The following is a 21,838-nucleotide window of genomic DNA, read 5'->3' as shown; positions in this document are numbered from 1 at the left end:
TAATAAACTTAACTAACTCCTTTTAAAACAATTGAGGCAGCATAAAATGACTACAACACAGAAAACCACCATTTTCATGTCAAAATATACAAACAACAAGCTTTATTGAGAGTTTTATTGTTTAAGGATATGCATTTACATGCACATTATAAAGCAAATAATTAGGGAATATATACCTTTTCGATTAGCATACGCTTCTTTTGACCAAGTTAGAAAACACACCTGGCACTAGTCTTCAAATAATAATATAAAACTCACAGGAAATTAAGTGTTTTTTAACAGAAGGTGGAAATGTCCTGCAGCTGGAGGCTTTTCAGGTGCGCAGACACTATTTCTGCCAAAGCCACAGCTTCTTTATGCCGAGCCCGGCCAGTCGGTCGGTGCTCAATTTGCTGATTGCTTTGAATAAAAGGGGTTTTATTGCCAACAGGGGCTGACCGTCACCACAGGTGAACTGACTTTGGCTACTTTAGGGAAACATTTTCAAAATACTACTCAAATCTGCAGAAGCCACTTTTCGACCTCATTGACTGAACTGTATTAAAGCAGATTTCTAAAAGGAAATCATTCAGGGATCATTAACTCCATTAGCGGATCTGTCAAGTGTTTAAACTGCAGTGGCCTGACAGCAGTCTTTGGTGGGCTACACAAGCTAGTGTGACAGCTAGCATTAGCACTCGGGGGAGCATTTAGCATCAGATTTCAAGCATTTGCTGAGGCAAATGTAATTCATTCCCACATGACTTTTATGCTTATCATTTGAAGACATACAGAATGAGGAAAAGGAAATAAAAATAAAAACACTATACAAAGGATTTCCACCCCCCAAAAGGCACTGTGGGTCCAACAAATATAAAAATTATTTGCATGAATCATTTGCAAGGATTTAAGAGAACAACTTAAAGGACATTGTTATTAAAATACACCCAAATGTTTCAATCAGACTTTATATTTTGATTTGGATATTACCGAGGGAGAATCAAAACTTTAACCCTATACCATGATAAAGTCATGACTGAATATTAAATCACTGACAGATCTGTGTGCTCAATTACACAAGAGGAGTTTCTCATTGCACCTTTAAGTATATCAGAGCTCATTATTGCAAATGCATTGTTTGGTTGGCTTCCCAGTTTTTAGTGACTGATTACTAAAACAAGCCCTGTAAATTGTAAGAAATGCTACAGTTTCATATTAAAAATTGGGTTTTTCTCCTTTACCTTTGCGTGGAAAAACTTAAAACTCTCGTTCTTGAAGATCAATTAATACAAGATGGCCACTGTCTTTACTCCCCAATATTTTAAAAGGGAAGAAAGGCTGTAGTCTGAGTCGTCTCACCCGATTATACTAAAAAGTTTGGACCCAACACAGGGCTTCAACATTAACACCAACTTTCCCAAAATGGAAAATAAAAATAAGCAAAGACAAAGCACAAAAAAACAGGAGTCACATTATAAACAAAAAGCAACAATAATATTTTTTCTTATAGATGATTATGGAAAAATAAAATTTGCTACTGTATGGACTGGTCCCTCTTAGGTTCAACAATACTTTAGCTGTGGTGTTTCTCATGCCATTTTTAGAGGTCACAGAATGAAATGGTGGCACAGTGGTGGACCACAGTGATGACACATCCATCCCTGATTCATGCAAACCCCCGAAGAAAACCAGACATTTGCAGATGTCACCAGGCTTTAACATAGCAGCTCAACTTACTATTGAAAAGAATATCGGGCATTTGACCTCTTCCTATCCAGCTTTTATCAGTTCTGCTTCGGGTGAGCGTAAAGACAAGGGATCTTTCAGAAAACCATTCAGGGGTCAGACTTTGCAGATCATCATAACAGCTGGATGGGCCTTCTGCAGTATCTCACCACACTGATAACGTACTTTACACCACCCACATACATTCAACTCCACCTACTGACTTGGCTGAAACTTGACTGCCGTTCTGTCACTGAAGAACAAAACCAACTCATCTTGCTCTGACTTTACTGTGCTCCTGTTTACTTTATTCACATAATCTCTTTCCTACGTGGACCTCGACCCTCTCTGTGACTGTACAGGTTGACATTCACACAATATTCCTGCCTCCACAGCAGTTAAAATATAATTAGATTTAAACTTACAGCCTTAAACTTGACTTGACCCACGATGCACTCAAGATTAAAATTAGGCGATAAGGCTAACTGAGCTAGCAGTGGTTACACCGCCAACACCCAGAGAGGAGGAGAGCTCGTTCAGATATCTGTCTGTATGCAGCGCTTCCTTGTTGGGCTTACAGGCTGCGCGGCAGTGTTTTTGGTGGTCTCTTTTATATTCTCGTCTTTCTCCGGCTCGGTGTCTGCGATGTCGCCTCCGCCCTCCTCGCTGATGTACAGAAATGTCCCACTGCTTCCCTCTTTTGGTGAAGCAGGCGGAGATGACGACAGCAGGCGGCGGCTGAAGGCTGGGTGGCTACTCTGAGGTGGATAATGCTCCAGGCGGTCGTGCTCCACCTCGGGCATGGGTGCGATGGTGACGTCATTGAAGGCCGTGGCGGGATGGTGGTCCATCGAGACGGAGCAGGCTGGATGAGCCGGTCGTGAGGTTTCAGGATCCGAGCAGCTGAGCTCTGATGAGAAGTGGCTACAGTGCGAGTCGGCCACTGAGGGCAGGCTGCCGCTCAGCGACGGTGAATCGAACTCAGAGGAGTTGGTGCTGCGCTGCTCCAGCAGCTGAGCATCCACATCTCCCCGGGTCTCGTTAATTTTAGTGTCTCCCTTGCTGCTGCTGCTGCTGGCTCTTTTCCAAAGCTTTCCTTTACTCTTCTTGCCGCCTGAAGTGGAGGGATCCTTTGACCATGGCGATGAGGGGCAGCATTGGTTGTCTTGTTGCGCGCAGCAGCAGGAAGGGGTGCATGAGCATGTACCGCCGCTCGCACCTTTAAGGCCGTTGGTGCTACTGCTACAGCTGGCTTCATCCAGGCTGCTGCTGGCGCTGCAGTGCCTCACCTTGTCCTGTTTGGACTCCACCTCTGCCTGGACTTCCAGACTATTGTCTCTGCAAAATACAGTCACTCAAAATGAACTTACAGTAAAAGGAGAAATCATTTGAGTTTCAGCTATCATGCATATTCACTTGCATGCTTTTTAAGAATCAACTATTCCAGTTTTGACTACAGAACAAACAATTCCTTAAATAACACAAGTAACCAAATCAACCCTTAATTATCCCCCTGATTTGTTACTATGCACTTCCAGCATCATTTTCTACTAAAGCACACTGCGTACACTGCAGTGAATACTTATAAAAACACACAATGACCTTCCTTCAAACAACTGACCACAGGGCGTCTGGAAAAAAATGGTACTCGAAAAACTAGGACAGTTGTTTTTTTCTTTTAAAAATAGGTCAGACATGTGCTGCTGCTGCTACATGTAGGATGAGCGTGCTCTGACTGCTGACCTTTCCAGAGGCATATAAGCATTGAGGATAGATCCTGCCATGGCTTTTGTGCTCGCGTTGTCACTGATTGTCCCGAGACTGACGGTGGCTGACTCCCCGCTCAGACTGCAGCGCTCCTTCTGCACATCAGCCTGCACCTCCATCCTGGAAATAACAGTTGACACAAAATATAAAACAAGTGACCAGACACCACATGTTTGGTTTGTCGAGTACAGATCCAAAAGTATCCATTAACACTCACTGAATATTATCTCAAAATAGCCAACATGCACTATCATGGTCTATATGAATTCATAAACACACCTGCATGAAATTGGCACTCTGCTGGTCAAAAAGTAACATTTTCTCATCTCTTAAATCCAGGTCCTGTCTTATTACCTGTTGTAGCAGCTGCCGGAGAGGCTGCCGGTGATGCTGGTCCCAGCGAGGGCTGTGGTGCTGGCGTTGTCGCTCATGTTGTCCCGCTGTGTGGAGCTCATGCCGCAGCGCTCCATGTGGCTCCCGCTGACGCTGAGGCTGAGGCCCGTCAGGCCACCGACGCTCGCTCCGTCTCCGAGGCTGGGATTGTTGAGCCGAGTCTCAGCCACTGAAGTCGTGTCTAAGGAGAAAAGCGGATAGAGGAAGGGTGATTTTAATCATTTACAGAAGGTGCTGACTGACAAAAAAGAGCAGGCCTATGAACCATGAGGAGTAACTGCGGCATGTGACCCCAAATGACACCAAACAGAGGAGAAACTGAGGGCCTTGAGGTTAATCCTGTGGTTATATCAAAGACTTTACTGACATTCATGGGTCTTAAATTCACCCTGGAACGGCAGATTGATAAATTCTTAGGTGTGAATAGATGTCATCAAGTCTCACACCTTATGCTTCTGGAAAGGTCAAAGCCCCTGCTGTCCTTTGGATTCAAAATTATCACCGGCAGTGTTGACAGAGGCTGTGAGAAATACAATCCGTGTCCCTAAACGCCTCCTGGGGAAGCACGACAAGCTCGACCTCACACAGCCGTCAGCTCGACAGTGACAAACGCACGCTGACAGGGAAAAACCACTGACAGTGCGCCAGTCATTTCACACCATCACACAGCTCAAACACTCATCTCCCATCAACTGTTTTGGCACTTTGCTGGATATGAATAATCTATATGTACACACAAAGGCACTGACAAGTGTCTGTGTACTTCTGCAAGCCAAACAAGAGCACAAACGTGTCAGTGCACACAGTTACCACACTGTGTTGTGGTTGCTGGAAATAGCTGCCAGTATTTCATAAATACTCAAGTGTTGCGCTGAGTGTGCCAATAATACTGACACACAAGCTGGTCTACAGTCACCATATGACAGGAGAGGAAATGTATGCACTTTTTGCATACTTTTGTGATTACGTTCTCAGCTTTCTTCACTTAGTTACAGATGCTCACCTGTGGCTGCTGCCCCGCTCCCTATGTTGTCATTTTCGTCATCAAACTCGATCCGAACCCCTTTGCCGTTGCCCGCAGACACTCCGCAGCCGCCACTACGGCACAGTGAGATTGGGACAACTCCGTAGACGTAAGCCAGCATGATGGGGACCCCGATGCCTACAGGACACAATGTTGACACATAGTTAGACAATGCAACACACATTTCCCTGGCATATTCACTTATTTAGACAGTTCAAAGCAGAAAGAATGGATTGTGACAAATGTTTTGGGCCAATTTTCAAACCTTTTATATGGAGTTTTATACTAGTGACCCTCCAAAGAAACTCTTATAAACAATTTAAATGTTGTCGGGAAACAGGTGGCAAAGGAGAGAGAGAGACAGAGAGAGAGAGAGACAGAGAGAGAGAGAGAGAGAGAGAGAAGTCATTACTGAACTCAACAATCGCTCAAAACTAAGCTACCATTATAAGTGAATGCAGGGAATGTGGGCTAGTAGCTGCTACATGACTCTATGAGCCACGATGCACCAAGAGTTTTCTTTAAAAGACACCTGCTAGCATCTGCATCAGATGAGCACTTTGACCATGTATGCCTGGTGGTAACCATGAGAGAGAGAACACCCTTCTTTCTTACCAACAGTGACTGCTGCGACCACAGGCGACACGATGACAGACAGCGTCACACCACCAGCTATTACCAAGTTCCTCTTGTGTTTAGAGATGTCCTTGCCTTCATAGCGATTATGGATCTGGGGAGGAAGATCACTGTTAATTACCTTAAAAAATTAAATCCCTGGAACTACAACTGCCTTCTAGCTGCCTCACTCTATCTGAATAAACTGTTGGCTTTGACCCCTATGGTTTTATATCATTCCTCAGCTGTCTGGCGTTAGAGCTCACCTTTCTGCCCACATAGACTGGGATGCCAATGATCATTGCAGGGATAGCAATGCCGGCTATGAGGGCGATGCCGACGGGGGCGCCCACCAATGTGCCAAGCTGCCAGAGGATCTTCTTCTTTCTGCTCCAGGGCTTCTTCCCCCAGAAGGTGCAGCCTGACGGGCTGAGAGGAAGGAAGAAAGGAAATGTGGTTGTCAGGGCAAACAGAGAGTGTGTGAATACAGTATGTGAAACTAGGGCTCAAACAAGTGGTAAGAACAGATGAAAAAGAATGTTTGGTGCTTCAGCTTGAAGCACAAATGAAACAGACTGTGAAAATTTAACATATACTCCATTGAAAATAGAACAAAGACAAAACATTTAATGTTTTACCTCATTAACTTCATTGATTTTAGTAAATTTATGGTTATTCTGAATTTGATGCCAGCAATACATTTAGGATTATTCTGTTCCAAGGTCAAGAATTAACTTAAAACTTAAAACTCAAAACTGAAATTCAACACAATCTTTCGTGTTATGGTTCAAGTCTGGCTGAGGACCTTTCTTGCATGTTAAACCCCTCTCTCCACATGTTTCCTGGCTCAAATAAAGGCAAAATGCCGAAAAAAACCCACAACTGTAGAAACTACTATGTGCAGTAAAGCAGCTTTTTCCCTCTGTACGTTGGCCTCACCTTAAATAATGCAGGTCAGAGATCTCCTTCATGCAGAGCCAGCAGAACTCGCAGCCGCAAACAGCGCAGGTCATGTGATTACAGCTTCCGTCATTCATCTTGATGATGTAGGCAGCACAGCGAGGGCATGGCTTGATGTCATCACCTGGTGGAGGTTGATTGAGGGAAAGCAAGAGAAGAATTTTTGGTGGATATTAACAGTGTCTGTTGTATACTGTGAATTCATCTGGCATGAGAATGAGGCTCAGATAAGGTGAAGGTACAGACGTGTGTGAGGTATTTATCTGCATTGTACCTGCGGCTCCACTCTCTTGGCTGTAGCTGAGGGAGGAGGACCTGAAACTCCTCAGCCGGAAGGTTTGGGCCCTTTGCTGTCGTGCTGTGTCACATGTTTGGTTGGGATGCCACAGCTGTTTGCAGTGGTAGCAGAACTCCGTCCCACAGCCCTCACGCCCACAGGTGATCTTTGGGCAGCTGGCACAGCCAAATGCAATGACTGCGTAACTGAGAGAGAGAGAGAGAAAAAATGGCCAAATTGTGGTTAGAGGTATCTGATAGGACAGGATGGACATAGTAGTTTAGCACAACACTAGAGGTCAGCAGGGCTAAAATGACAAGTGCAGGGGTAGAGCAGGAGTATAAAAACACATTTCACTTTCATAGTATACACTGCTGCTATTTACATAACTTTAGGAAGTATTTGTTACATAAACACAGGAAATCAGCTGATTTTCCATGATGATTTCACTAATGAGCTGTTACAATAAACCAGCGCTGGCTCAGTCAGTTCTGCATGGCTGCACGTCACCAAAGCATCCCTCATCAGTCATCACGGTGGTCAATCTCAGAAAGGTACGTGGCATGAATGAGGCAAAGTCCAGCAACTGTTATGTTACAAACATTCAAATCTAATACAACTGGACAAACTGGCATTATAAAAGTCTGTTGCTGCGGAAGTAATTTCTATCCAAACACAACTACTGTCTCAAATAAATGGCTTTATTATCTGTAAAAAAATAAAATAAAATTAATTGTAACAACTGTTTCCACGAACTTGGTGACTCACAAACCTTCTTGTGTTGCTCTCTGTTAAAGGAAGACCTTAGGTAGTGTGGAAAGGTTAGCATATTAATAAAGCAAATACACAAACGAAAACCTCAGTTCAACCCTGATTGTTCCAGTTGTTCAGCATCCCATAGCAGATTGGTGGTTTGGTTGGTGGCAGATGGTTTCACTGTCACAGGGTCTTCATTTAGGTCAAAATTTACAAAAAGATAAATGTTTCAAAAGGGGTTAAGAGTGGATCACATGTACTGTAGAATTAAATACTGACAGTGATTTTCAGCGTGTTCATGTCAGATGAAGGATACAAAACACATGTACTAATAATCAACCTCATGACATCATTTTATGACGCTTTTTTTTATGTTTCCCCTCAAACTAACCCACTTTCCAGTAGTACTAGTGTGTGTGGGCACAATTTACCTACAGAGCATGAAAGTCTAGACAGTTTCCAGACGTCTGCATTCACACCTCAGTGAGGCAAACTGATGGCAAGCGGAGTAAAAGTCGTAAAGTGGATGGGAGACCTTCCAAATGGGCTTTTTGGTGGTATTACTATGCATTTGGTTGTGTAATTGTGACCTATCAACTGCTGTTCAGTTTTAACTCTTTTTACACTGATACAAAAACACAACATGTGCACTGAACATGACACCAATGTAAATTCAAGACTCTACCCTGCATAAAGATAATTTGTGTCTTTAAGTACATATATGTGCACAGGATTCTTAAATTTAATAAACCCGACTGAGCTGACCAACACGTCCCAATAATGCAGCAGGCGTCATTATCAACAACAAAAAGTGACAGCAATAACCTGTGGACAGTGTGCCAGTGAGCCAGTGTTTAACTGATTAGATGAAGAGGGCTGGGAAAAAAAAAAACAAAACTCATGAAAGAGCCATTATTCTACCAGACAGGGTCAGCAGAGAGAGAGAGAGAGAGAGAGAGAGAGAGAGAGAGAGAGAGAGAGAGAGAGAGAGAGAGAGAGAGAGAGAGAGAGAGAGGAGAGTCATTACTGAACTCAACAATCGCTCAAAACTAAGCTACCATTATAAGTGAATGCAGGGAATGTGGGCTAGTAGCTGCTACATGACTCTATGAGCCACGAGCACCAAGAGTTTTCTTTAAAAGACACCTGCTAGCATCTGCATCAGATGAGCACTTTGACCATGTATGCCCGGTGGTAACCATGGCCTCAACATGCACTGAACAAAGAGTAAAGCAGGGTGACCCAGTGAGCCTGACAGCACGCTGTTAGCCTCTGTTCAGGCCCCTGTGAGCAAAGTGTTGTATCCCTACCAGCTCCAAACATACAAGACCCTGACCTGACCCTCACCTAAACTGTCACCTCCTCGTGAAAGAGGGGAAAACAGAAAAACTCTTTCTCCCTCTGCGAAGTTTCAATAACATCTTTTTCCTGAGCGGTGCCTGGAGGAATGGACAGAGGTTTGCTGAACTTGACCTGAAAGTTTTATGTTCTTCAAAAACGTACAACCTTATTCATATTTGCTCTGTGCTCCTTTTTACTGTTAAATACGCTGCTATATTTAGTGATGCACACATTAAGTCCCTCTACAGGAGGTAAAGAAATGACAGGTACAGTCTCATAACAACGGGAATCTTGCTCTTGCTACTCACGTCTGTTGACTGACTCATTAGGCTAACAGAATAAATAGGTCTCTTACTTCTCCAAGTTATTTTTAACTCAGGGATCAATGCAGAAGCCGGGGTGAACTTCAAAAGGCCAGATTACAGGCTTGAAGTTTCCTTCATGTGGCTGCTTACTGTTATTTTGGGACTTGTGTTTTTGTTATATCAGAAGTATGAATCATCAGGCACATCTCAGGTAGCTGAAATAGTGTAATAAAAAATGTTAAATAAAAGTTGCAGTTTATGTGGAAATAACCTCATATGCTTGAAACTGTTGGGTGGACGTAGGTTTGTTCCTATCCTTGATTTGCACCTGACTCCATAATCTTTATGTGGCTTGTCTAAAAGATTTAACCCCTTTCTAAACCATCATGTCACCCTGTCTCCCTTCAAGACTTCAAATAAATCAGATTTTAAGTAAAGAGCATGTTGTCCTAATATGTCATTCACTGTGTAGTCTATATAATCCCTCAGCTCTCATCCTTACCCGCAGTCAGGGGCAGGGCACCAGCGGCAGTCAGGTTCAGCCACCAGCCACCTCCTCAGCATGAACTCCTCGTACTTCTCCATGAGGGCCCGGTCCCCCAGGATCAAACGGATGTCGTGTGGGTTGAAGCGCTCCGAGCACTCGGGGCAGCAGATGTTGACTCGAGACTCTGAGATCTCGATGCGCAGATACTGTCGCAGGCAGTCCGCACAGGAGCGGTGGTGGCAGGTCATGATGTCTGGGAAGCGCTCGCGCGCATGGCGCAACAGGCACAGAGGGCATTCCAGCAGCTCCGATGAAGAACCCGACGCTGATGAAGTCGATGCTACGCCTGGTGCGGACTGGGCAGATGTTTTCTCATGGAAAGTCTCCTGCTGGACGCTTTCGGTGCTGACAATGCCGTCCACTCCACCGCCAGCCTGCAGAGGCCTGGACTTGCGCTTGGGGTCGCGGTCGGGCCGTCGCCGTCGACCAAACAGTGAGTGGAGGGACAGACGGCGCTTCTTGGGGGTCTTTCTAACTGAGGGGAGGCTAACAGAGGAGGCAGCCGAGTGAAGGTCTCGCTCTGAGCCTGTGCTGCCATGATGCTGCTGGTGAAGGCTGCTCATCACGCCAGGAGGGACGGCGCTGGTGCTACGACCAGAGTAGATGAAGGAGGGGGAGAGGGAGAGGGTATCAAGGGACAGGGTGGTCAGGGGAGGGGGCTTGGTCCCTGTTAGCTAGGACATAGTGGCTGGAAGTTGTCTGGAAGTCTGTGGTGTGGTCTGTCCCTGATTTAAATCACAGTGATGAGATGTAGATGTTCAGATGTAGGACACCACCTGACAGAGGTAGAAAAAAAAGAAAATCAGGTACAGAAACAAAGCTGGATGCATTAACTTTTAATGTTCTGCAGCAAAAACAGAAGCACAGTGTGGTGGTATGCTCCTCATGATGGGTAACAACCAATATAACTTTAGATACAACATTAAAAATTAGTTGAAATCTAAGACAAGACAGCCCAGTCGAGGCTTCTCATGGGTCTCTGTTTTAAGGAAAGGCCATCTCTTTCACAATCAGGTGCTTTCTGGCAGGCTTCAGACATTTTTTCAGCCATTTCTTCTGTGTATGTGCGTTTGTGCACACCAAACTGCTCACATAAAATAACTGCAGGCTTTCCCTGGAGCATGCATTCATCATGTGTAGGCAAAACAAGACAAAATTCTGTGTTTTTCCCATCGTAAGTCTCAGATGAGGCCACAGCTGTGTCAGCGTGCCTCTACAGCAGCCACACCTTCAAATGCTTCCACATGCTCTTATTTTACACCGTGTGAACAACTAAAGCATAACTCATCGTCTGTGAGAGCAGAGATTAAGTGAACTAGTGGTGGATATGAAGAAAAGCCGATGTTACAAAGAAACAAACAAGTAGTTACAATGAATTTTCATGATTCTGTTCCACTGAAACACATCAACAAAAAAGACATAATGGCAAACTTCGTGCTGAAATAAATCAACACAGTTTGTGGGCAAGGTGCTGTGTGAGCTTCCACAGAGATGACTGAACCCATCTCCACTAATGAATTTACATGTTTGGGATAAACATCCTGCCTTAAATTGATCCCTAAAGAGACCAACTAATGGAAGGAGAAGAATGAAATGAGTACTAGCGTCTCATTATTTGCATTTCAGTAAGGGACATAACCCTGAACATCACAGGCCCCCATGATTAACACGATGGAAAGGACAGGGGCTGAATCAAGGAATGTGATGATGAAAATGGAAGCGAGGAATATGGCAGAAACTGCCAAAAAGTGGATGCAATTTCTAACCACATCTGCAGATTCAAGACACAAGTTTGTTGAAGACTTTGTGACTGTATGCACAGTCAGATATTCTGTTGGAAAAAATGAGGAAGCTACGTCCATTTCTGCTCAAGCATTTTAAAGGAGGAGCGTCGCCCAACTGTGAGTCGCCTCCATCAGCCCCGCTGACGCACTGCGATAGAGCTGCATATGGAGGCTGTCCTGCAGAAGATCTGTTAAATAGCGCAATGTTGTGTTGTGTTGAATTAATTGATATTCACTACATTTTGAATATTGCCACATGATTAAGACTTAATGATGAAGAAAACTGCTTTAATCGTAAAACACAGAATTCAGAACAATTAAAATTAGAATGGATTTCACAGGGCTCAACATCCCTGTTTCCCTTTCAGCATGAATATCACCCAGTTTCCAGTTGTAAACAACATCAAAAACACTGGATATATGCTAGCTTTAACTGGTCAGCTAAGAAATTAGAGATTTAAATACTAAACTATTGCAGGCTACAAGAGAAAGTCTGTAGATTTTTCAAGGTGACCTGTCCTGCTTGTTGTTTGCAGACCAGTCCAAAATCCACAACAACCATAAGCCAAATCAGGTCATTAAATGATGAATGTTAAAATGATGTAGTGGTGTGTTCTCAACTTAAGTGAAGAAACGGCATGTTTTATTTATGTCCTCAAATGTGTCCAACTCTCTCATGTGGTAACCAACAAAATGCAGCACTGCAGACAAACAACTGACATCAGCAAGAGGCGCTGCAGCTGAGGCTTATGCAACGTTATTAAAAAAAATCCTTCCATCTCCTTTTAATATACTGTTATTTTGACCACGAGATACAATATTCAGTCTTGATTTATCAGTTCATTTCATAATGTTCATCTCTATTGCAACGAACACATTCTGTGCCTTGATTAAGAGATTCCATCTTTCGTTTGAACGAAGGTCATCCCCAAATCAGGATTTCCAGAGACAACTCGTCTCTGCACTTCAGACCTAAAAACCTGAGAAATACAGTGTGGTAGTATAAAGCCAACTTCACTGACAGCCAGCACCAGAGCTGAGAGCGCCGGAGCAGCCAACAGACAGGGGTCACGCTGTCCAGCGCCACACTTATGGTAAGGTCATTTTAGAGACAAGACTTGGTTTGTAAAGTTTATAGTCCGTGATGCCGTTGCCCTTGCATTGCTCCATGTGCAGTGACACAGCTAAAAAAAGGGCATTGATTGGACTTTAAAGGGTCGGGCCTAATTTGAGCAACTTTCCGTATTTGTGCAATAGAGTGAGACTTTGCCTTCGCTGGTCCTGGCGTGTCCTATGACTGCAGATTCATCTTTCAGTCCTACAGCATAATACACAGAGGACAAAGAATGATTCTGCTTCTGTATGCTGTTGTGTTTGTGTGCCTGTGTGTTCGTCATTAGGGACTAATTTCAGGAAAATTCCAGCGGGAGCCAAAAGGTGACTAATTAACGAGCCCACTGCAAATCTCAACTGGGACAACAATCCTGCAAAGTGCAAACACTCGCTCTCATAACCCAGAAACCTTGGTCTGACTGGCTGCGGTTTTTCTCCCCTCGTGATGACCTGTAGGCAGCAGTTAAGTTTTACTACAGCTACTTTAGAGCTAGAGAAGAGTTTTAAAAGACTGCTTTTTAGCTGCACAGCCAGAGGCCAGATTCAGTCTTGTGCCGACTGCACATGTGTAGATGCTGACTCTCCTTCCTCCTCCATATCAGCCATGTAAGTTGAATTAATTCTGCAGTAACAACCAGCACTGACATTCCTCTTGGGTGGTCTGATCACAAGTCACCAACTCTAAAAGTAGGCCTGAATGCACCTAAAACACACTGACTCAGGTCACATTTTGAAGGTGGTCTGGGATGTGTGCCCACCTGTGCTGTGCAGTGCAAACATAAATCAAACTCAAAGCTCTTAAACGCAGTATATTTTTCTACCTAAACAAACTACAAAAAATACTGAGTTTTCTCCAACTGAATATGAACAGGCACAAATTGCTGTCTTTCCTGTTTAGCAGCAGCAAGTTTCTGACAGAAAAATGCGAAGTGGAAAGCAGAATCTCATCACAAGTGACCCCTCAATGTGCATTCAAGAGGCTGTTTGATGACGGGAGCAAACTGCAGTCCGCCTGGGTAAACCATCACACCATTTGAAATATTAGGTCTAAATACTGCAAACACCCTGTGGTGAAGAGCTCAGGATGGAAGATGCATGAGGCTCACTGTCTTAAGCAGCATTTTATGTGTAAAATGTAATCAAAACAGCATGACCCACATATCTTTTCCATTTAGTGTTAACATTAGGTCTAATCCACACGCCTTGATCGTAATACAATACAAGCACTATTAAATATGGGCAGTGTAAACATTTATTCCTTTCAGCTCTTTTAAGGTCATGCTGTTATTGCTGTGATATCAAGATGATAATGGGGCTGTTAGGGCTCAGAAACAACACTTCAAGTAGTTGAGCTGCTGTAGATTCTCAGACTGAAGCGTGACACAGAAAAACATAACTGCAGTTTGAATGGCAGGTGGGACATGCTGATAAGACGTCTTGTTAGATTGCAGTTAGGTAGAAGTAACAGACTGCACAGGCATGGAAAAATTAGCAGGACCCAATGAAGATGTAGTACGCTTGAAATTTGAGTGTTGCTCTGAATAGACTCCTGAGAAATAAACAAAACAACTCCAACAAACATGGGTGTGGACTACATTTTACAACCATATTTAGCTGATTATAACATACAAGTACATTGCATGTAAAGTTAACCTATAGGCTGAACTGTGAACTAAAGATAAATAAGACTTTAAAAAGTCTAAACCATAATTGCCTCTCATCAAGCCATTAGCACTGCAGCCAAGCTGTAAAGAATAATGTCTTTTAATTGGCAGTGCTGAAAGTTTAAGGGCCGCAATTAAAACCCAAAGCCTGCAAATGACATCTGAAATTTAACCGACACACAACACCGATGGGTAAGGAGCTGATGTGAGGCTACACATCGGACAGTTTGCTGGTGCTACTCCCTCGAGGTACTGTAAGGGCGATTACGCCACTGACACAAAGATGGACTGTGCTGAATTTAAAGACATGAAACAGTGCGTACAGAGAAAATATGTGTAAAAGCTTCATTTTATCAAGTAACATCTGCAGACTTACAAATATAAATACTCCATGCAATCAAGTAAAATGATCTTTTAACAGCAGCTGCTGAAAACTTTCAGCTGCTCAAAAATGTCTAGATTGAACATTGAACTGTGTCATGGAGCAAGGAAAGCAGAAAATGCTTTTCTGATGATAAAGCGAGTGACCATGAAGTTAACTTCCACTGTGAGGCACATCTGGTACTGGCTAAAGTGATGTTCTAACACTATAATTCCACATCATAACAAAGCCTGATGATGTATTGGGTGAACCAGCCAAGTCATGTGAGCAAGAGGAAATTTTAACAAGACAGAGGAGCAGTTTCAAGCAACCCACAAGACGATGTGAAATTACACTCCCAAGGCGTAATTAAACTGGAAAAGCCTGCCTCTGCACTGAACTGAGAGTGAGTGGGACTTTCCATGTGACTGCGGTCAGTGTGTGTGTCTTTGTGTGTGTGCACGCACATGCATGTACTCAAGGTCTGTGGCCCAGGGGCAATCACATGCAACCGCAGCTCACACACTGGGATGGTGTCCCAGTTCCTGAGACAACCCCGGGACAGGAAGCCAACTGCGGCGGAATAAATGGTTTCAATCTTCCGTCAACCCTTAAAAGAAAATTTAGCATCAGCTGGTGCTAAATCGCGATCACCATTGTAATTCGATTTAAATCTGTGGCCTTCGACTAGAGGGACAGGTCAATGTGAGACTGATGAGACTTTATGAGAACCGAACTATAATTTACGTGTCAAGATGGACGGAAAACAAATCGTAAGAAAATGTGTCACCCCGGGGCAGCAGTGGTAATGGTTTTAACAAGTATGGCCCTTCAGACCACGAAGCAATAACATGTTGGCTCCTGCACTGCAATAAACAAAATAAATCCAGGTTTCCATTGCCTGTAATTTTGAAAGGAGACAATTAGGTGCATAACCAAATTGCAATGGAGCATTTTATATTACAGGTCTGTGACTGCACACTGGCACATCAAACCATGTTTCTTAAATACATTTTGGACTATTAATAAGCTATAAACAGAACACAGCCCTCTCCCAAAGAAACATCCTTTCCTGAATATTAACATTAAGCCGTGCTTCTTCTATTTCCACAGAAAACACAAGTTAAGCCGACCAGGATGAAACTTTCCGGGTCACTGTGTGCCATGTAAAAACATGAAGCAACACTAACTTGCTCAGAATGGATTAACAGCCATACTAAAACTGGATTTCTGGTTGCAGACTGCAGCTCGATAGCTCTAGCTGTTAGTTGGTCCACAAAAATTTCCCCACCCTTTGGCAGGCACACTTTTCCTCCTCTGACGCTGATGTTTAGCATGGAGGTCAGGTGTGTGCGTGTCAAGGTGTGTCTGTGTTCACACTGACAGACTAACAGGAGGTGTGGCACTGGAAGTGGCCTATCACAAAAAGGGGCATAACTTTCCAGTGGATTCACAGACATGCACAAGATTTTGTGGAAAGATTGGTTGGAGCTAAAGGACAGCTGGTTAAGTGTTCAGGCCATGTGAGGTTGTGTGTGTGTGTGTGTGTGTGTGTGTGTGTGTGTGTGTGTGTGTGTGTGTGTGTGTGTGTGTGTGTGTGTGTGTGTGTGTGTGTGTGTGTGTGTGAATGCATGAGTGCAGGGATGCATGCACATATGTGGTTTTTTTACATAAACAGAAAACATGGAAAACCATTTTTTTTAGGATCCCTTCAATTTTGTTGTCCATGCTGTGCTTCTCAGTGCAAATGAAGTGCAGATTTAGGCATGGAGGATGTGAGCTTCCTGGGCTTTTGCGAGTTTGGTTGCCAATGCCTTCCTTCAAAGAAACTCGACATACAATGATCAGCTTCCAACACTGCAAACAAGTGGCTTCAAGTGTTCACCACGTACACTAATTTCCGGTCACATTCCAGCTGGACAACAGACTTCCTGATCATGACAATGCATTCGGTTCTTACGGCTCGAGACGGAGGAACAGCCCAGAGGCTGGGTGACAAACTCTATAGAAAAGCTACTTGTTTACCTACCACACTGAGAGGAAATATGTCAGCTTTCTGAAACTCTCCCTGCTGTCTACGGCACAAGACGTTCCTCTGAAGTGAATTCACACTGGAAGAAAAGGTTATTGTTAGACTGCCGAGCATTCATCAGGTGTAGGCCAACTTTCTGTCAGCTAGACATCAAAATAATCCTGTATCTTAATGAATCTCTATTTAGCCTATTATCTGCCAGCCAAAGTATTACAATAATGTGTGACGCTCCACAGAGAGTGGGGACAGGAGGCACGGGAGAGAATGCCTCTGAGGCTGCTTTCAGCACTATTTACTAAACAGTCTGATTTACAGCCAACAGGAAAAGGTATTTTTCCACTGTATCTGGTACACTATAATGAGGCGACGGCTTCATCTGAGCGTCATTAAATGTGTCCAAATGGTTTTATCACGTCCAAAAGCAATTCAGACATGAGGTTGTATTATTTTGCCAGTTCTCAAGTCAGCACCCTTGGAGACAGCAAATAAAGATGGCTTGTGTTTGCCCCCGCTACAGAAAAGGAGATACCATTTGCCTACTATATAGAGGGGTATCTACGTCACCCAGTGGGGTTCTGACAAGGACCATAAAAGAGAAGAGGCACATTGTGGACGAACTTTGTGAGTCCAAATGTTGCTGCCCATTCATTTCAATGACAGCTCGAATTCTTAACAGAGTTTCCCACCAGTATTCTGGGTCTCTAGGCATGACGTAAATGCCACTGTGACCACAACACAAAAATTGTCACATAGCCCACAAGAGTGGGCTTGAGCTGCAATGGGAGCCACATGTGCAGCTCTGGGCCCTTATCACCAGGAGCACATCCTCTTCTCTCAAGAGAGCCTTTAAAAAAAGTTACCAAGAGGCGTTTTCTTGTAAACGAACAAAAGTTGTGCTTACATATAATGTTACTAACCAAAACACACTGTGTGTGTCCTTGAGGTCTAACAAACAAGATCGACGCATTTCCTTCCTTCCATTAGCAGAGCTGATTTTTCTTCAAAATTTGAAACCTGGATTGCTTACAGCCATGTTTACTCCCTCGCTGGTGCGTTACCACCACCTGTAACATCAGGGGGACAGTGCGTTGGCATGAATGTGTATCATGTCAAACGCGTACACGTGTCCTCATGCACTTACATGAGACAAAAAACACAACACTGACACTCAACGACTTGACAGAAGAGGTGAAGCTGTCCTGAGGGGCTCCTCAGTGGTCTCCCATGCAGGCATTTGGTTTGTGGACCTGTACCTCTCCATTACGCAGAGGTTATCAGCTCCCCTCTTAGCCTTGCAGGCTAACAGCTAACTTAGTGAAGAAGACCTGCTGAATAATGTCTGTCTACCAACTGGAACTCCTGCAGGAACTAAAAGGGGAATAACACCTGAGCTGTAAGTGGTGCCTCATTATGGTGGAGGGAATTACCCAGAATGCAAACTGTTATAGGTTCTTTTTTTTGTTATTACTCACCACCATCTGTGGCTGAAACCAAATGTTGGATGAAATTCAGTTTCACATATAGGGACAGAGGGTAAATCCACTCCATCAACCCTCTTCCGATCACTACATAACATGATGGTCTCCTCACTGTCTGTCTTCTCTGTTTAAGTCTTTTAAACCCCAAACAGCAGGGGGGGAGGAAGCAGATGGGTGGTGTGATGGGGGAGACAGCTCTGTTCCATTCTGTGCTACAATGGAGGAGGAAAGACACACCGACAGCAATGTCTGCATCTACGTGGTCATAAATCCTTTGGAATTACTGCTAGATAAACAGGAATATGAAGATGACCACAGGCTGTGATAATACTTCATCTTTTTGGTCAAAACACACAAACCCAACAGAAACTAAAAAACTACGTTAACGTGTCCACTATCTGTCCAAGCCAAAAGGAAAGTGAAGATAAGTGTCCAGGCTGGTAGACAGGGGACATTATTGTTATTTGTGTGTCTCTGTCACTGGCTGTCAGTCACGTTCGCACGACGATAAGCCTCTTTCACACATAGCTCCCACTGAATTACTGGGATAACCTTTCAGGCATGAATAGAATTAGGCAAATGACAGTTCAGCGGGTGGCTGTAATACAACACTTACAGATGCCAACCACCATATAAGTCAACAGAAGAAAAAGGGTAGCTGTGAAAGACGTCTCATTATTTTTAGGAACATGGTGGGCAAGAAGATGTTTTTGTCCGATGCTCTTGTAATGTATTTAATACTCAGTCTTGTGATTGGTTTTCTCGCTGTACGCGAAGGTGTCTTTTGTCGGATGGACGTAATCCTTTACGAGCTTCTCCCTGCAATGTTACTGCTTTCATTCACAACACAGCCATACTGGTCCTTTCCCTGAAATGTTATTAGGTCTTAAGGTGGGTAGAGGCGGTACAGATGTCCCTGAATATTCATCCCTGCCCCTATTCACACATGACCCCATGCAGGAAATGTTCCTCAATATTTCAGGGATGGACTGCAGGTGTGAAAGGTCCAACAGGGAGGTGACTTTTTTTTTGTTCTTAAGAGAATAAACAGGACTGTCACATAGCACATCTAACATACTGTTGGTAGATAAAATATTCTTAAACATACAGTATGATTATAATGTTGTCCTCTGCACAACAGCCAGTTAGTTTGCCTTAACCTAGTTAGTTCGGTTAGGTTAGTTCGCCTTAACCTAGTCCAGACTGGAGAATTTTTGTCCGCCCTGTGTGTCAATAAGTGACAAGAGGACAAGAATTGCTTCTTTCATCACAGACTTACTCACAGAAAACAACTGCATGGTGTAAAATGAAAATATGGTCTTTAAGACATAACCCTTGGCTAAAATAACGTAAAACAATGGAAAATGCTTAAAAATAACCCAACATGTCAATATTTCCATATACAAACAATACGTTGTTTGAAAGCGTACTGTCTGGCACTCAAACTCTAAACACATGACTTGGATCGGTGGTGAGAAATACCGCTGACGGGTCACTGAGTCATGACAAGACATGAGTTTGATTTATTGTCAATTCAACAAACACACGGCTCTCAAAATGTTCCCAAACTTTGCCAGCATAAACAGTTTCTTTCAGTTTACATTCAGCCAGTCTGAGAGTGAGACGGAAGTTAAAACAGTAATGAACCATTAGGAGAAAACAAAGCACTACGACTCACTGATAGAAAGCTCCATTGAGGACGGCTTGAATTAATTTAACATGCATGCTATAAAAGTCAAATGGCAAACAAGGAAGGACTTGGCCTCACCACTGACCTGTTACCTATTCAGTGAAACACTGTTGACTGCGCCATAAAGTGTCGACAGAGAAAGATTGTCAGAGAGCATTTCCATTCACTGAATCATGACTGTGCTTAGCGAAGAGTCACAGCTGATGGAGGAAGCATTCAGACATTTCATTGTAGTAAAAGCAGCAATACCACAATTTAAAAATACTCTCTTTACTCTTAGGTGCATATTATCAGCAATAAAAAGTATATAAGTAAAGTATTCATACATACCAAAACGGACTCTGTCAGTGCTATTTTTATATGTTATACTATTAAATTATTACTATTGATGCACTGACAAGCAAGCAGCATTTAAATATTATAATATATACTATATAGCTGGCTGAGGCAGAGCTAATTTTACTCATTTTATACACCAGCAGGTGTCTTAATTTACTTTGTATATTGTAGGTCCATTAACAGTTAATCTGCAAAGTGAGCAACTAGAACCATCAGATAAATGTAGGGGAGTATAAGTACAATACATAGCTCTGGGTAGCATCTAATATTTCAGTAAAGTACAAGCACCATAGAGCAGTACTTAAGTTCAGTTTTAGTGATAATTCACTTAAAAATGTGCACCAAGAATTATTAAATACCATAAATAGGGCACCATATACCTATTCGTTGACTGCACTAGTATAGGGTCCAGATATCGGCGTGTGTAACGTTAAAATAAGAATTAATTTTGATCCTGATGTCGTGAAGCTTCACTTTGCTGCGGTCAGAAATGAAAATGAAAGAAGGCAGCCTCTCCACTAACATTACACCATTCAGTCCAAATGGCTTATCAGATAAGAGCTCAACATGTAAAGTAATTAAGGATTTAGTGGTCTGGACCTGCTCCAGCGATCAATGATAAGCAAGTTCTGCTTTCTCAGCTCAACCATATGTGCGAACATGTCTTTTAAAGCCCTGAACAGTGACCGCAAAGTACCGAAATGGAGATTTAAGGATAACGTTATTTCGATTCCGAAAGCCGCGGACTAAGTTAGTGGTACGTAGCTTTAATAGAAATGAGTCGTTTTACACGAAGTGACAACATTACAGTAACTCACAAAAACCTAAAACGTCTCCACATGTGTAATCGGACGCTCGGCACGAGAAAGACCATATTCTGTTTACACTTTCCACCTGGCTAAGCAGCGTTAGCCTGCTAGCTAACGAAATCAGATTTAGCTAGCAGGAAGCTAGTGACTAACTTTAATCGCCCAAAGAGTTGCTAGATGAGCCACTGTGTTCTCTCACTTGCTAGACAGTTAAACCGACAATATGGCTTATCTGAGTTAGTAGCCTTAACAGTCATAAAACTTTGTCTGGTGCCAGCAGAGGCTTTCTGCCGACCTGCAGTTTAGCGAGAGGAATTTACAAGCTAACAAAGCTAAAAACTGCTAGCCCCTCGTCAGCCTCGAAGAGGAGGAAGTTCTGATATATTATATTAACCAAAGGTTAGCGAGTTCTGTCTGTTAAGATAATTACTATAGTACTCACTGTTAAATTTCCCCTGGTCTCCTTTTACTTCACAACAGAAGTGTACACCACTGTCTCCATTTCTCAGTCAGCCGTAGTTAACCAAAAAAAAAAAAAAAAAAATGTTGCAGAAAACTTCGCAGGACAGCCGAGGTACATTCCCCGAGTGAGTCTGACTCTTGATGTCAAGCCCGAGAACAAAATAACTACAAAAACATACATACTTCCGGTCAGAAAAATTAGTTTTTCACAATAAAATATATCCATTGGGTTTCAATAACGAAAACGATACCATAAAGTACTCATAATCTTTCCTTGCATAAAATTGTAACAACACCGTGAAATACTTAATTACAAGTGAAAATAACTCTTTTTACATTAAATAAATTAAAATGTATTAATGATAAAATGAAGTAACAGTAAAAGCATGCAGCCCCTTGTTGTTGCTGATGCATTAA

General features: G+C 43.1%; 1 protein-coding gene across 1 annotated transcript; it reads right to left on the bottom strand.

Moving 5' to 3' along the window:
• Window positions 1-100: 100 nt before the first annotated feature.
• Window positions 101-21,579, bottom strand: LOC139346111 (E3 ubiquitin-protein ligase RNF19A-like). Its single transcript, XM_070985014.1, has 10 exons — window positions 21,402-21,579; window positions 9,645-10,465; window positions 6,738-6,946; window positions 6,443-6,587; window positions 5,770-5,932; window positions 5,504-5,618; window positions 4,868-5,026; window positions 3,826-4,045; window positions 3,448-3,591; window positions 101-3,042 (listed from the first exon to the last, which is right to left on the bottom strand). The coding sequence occupies exons 2-10, from the start codon at window positions 10,250-10,252 to the stop codon at window positions 2,241-2,243; spliced, it is 2,565 nt and encodes an 854-aa protein (XP_070841115.1). The 5' UTR covers window positions 10,253-10,465; window positions 21,402-21,579; the 3' UTR covers window positions 101-2,240.
• Window positions 21,580-21,838: the final 259 nt, after the last annotated feature.

This window comes from Chaetodon trifascialis, chromosome 17 (assembly GCF_039877785.1).
Source record: "Chaetodon trifascialis isolate fChaTrf1 chromosome 17, fChaTrf1.hap1, whole genome shotgun sequence".
NCBI lineage: Eukaryota > Metazoa > Chordata > Actinopteri > Chaetodontiformes > Chaetodontidae > Chaetodon > Chaetodon trifascialis.
Note: the sequence above shows the minus strand (reverse complement) of the source record. Positions and strands in the feature narration are given on the sequence as shown.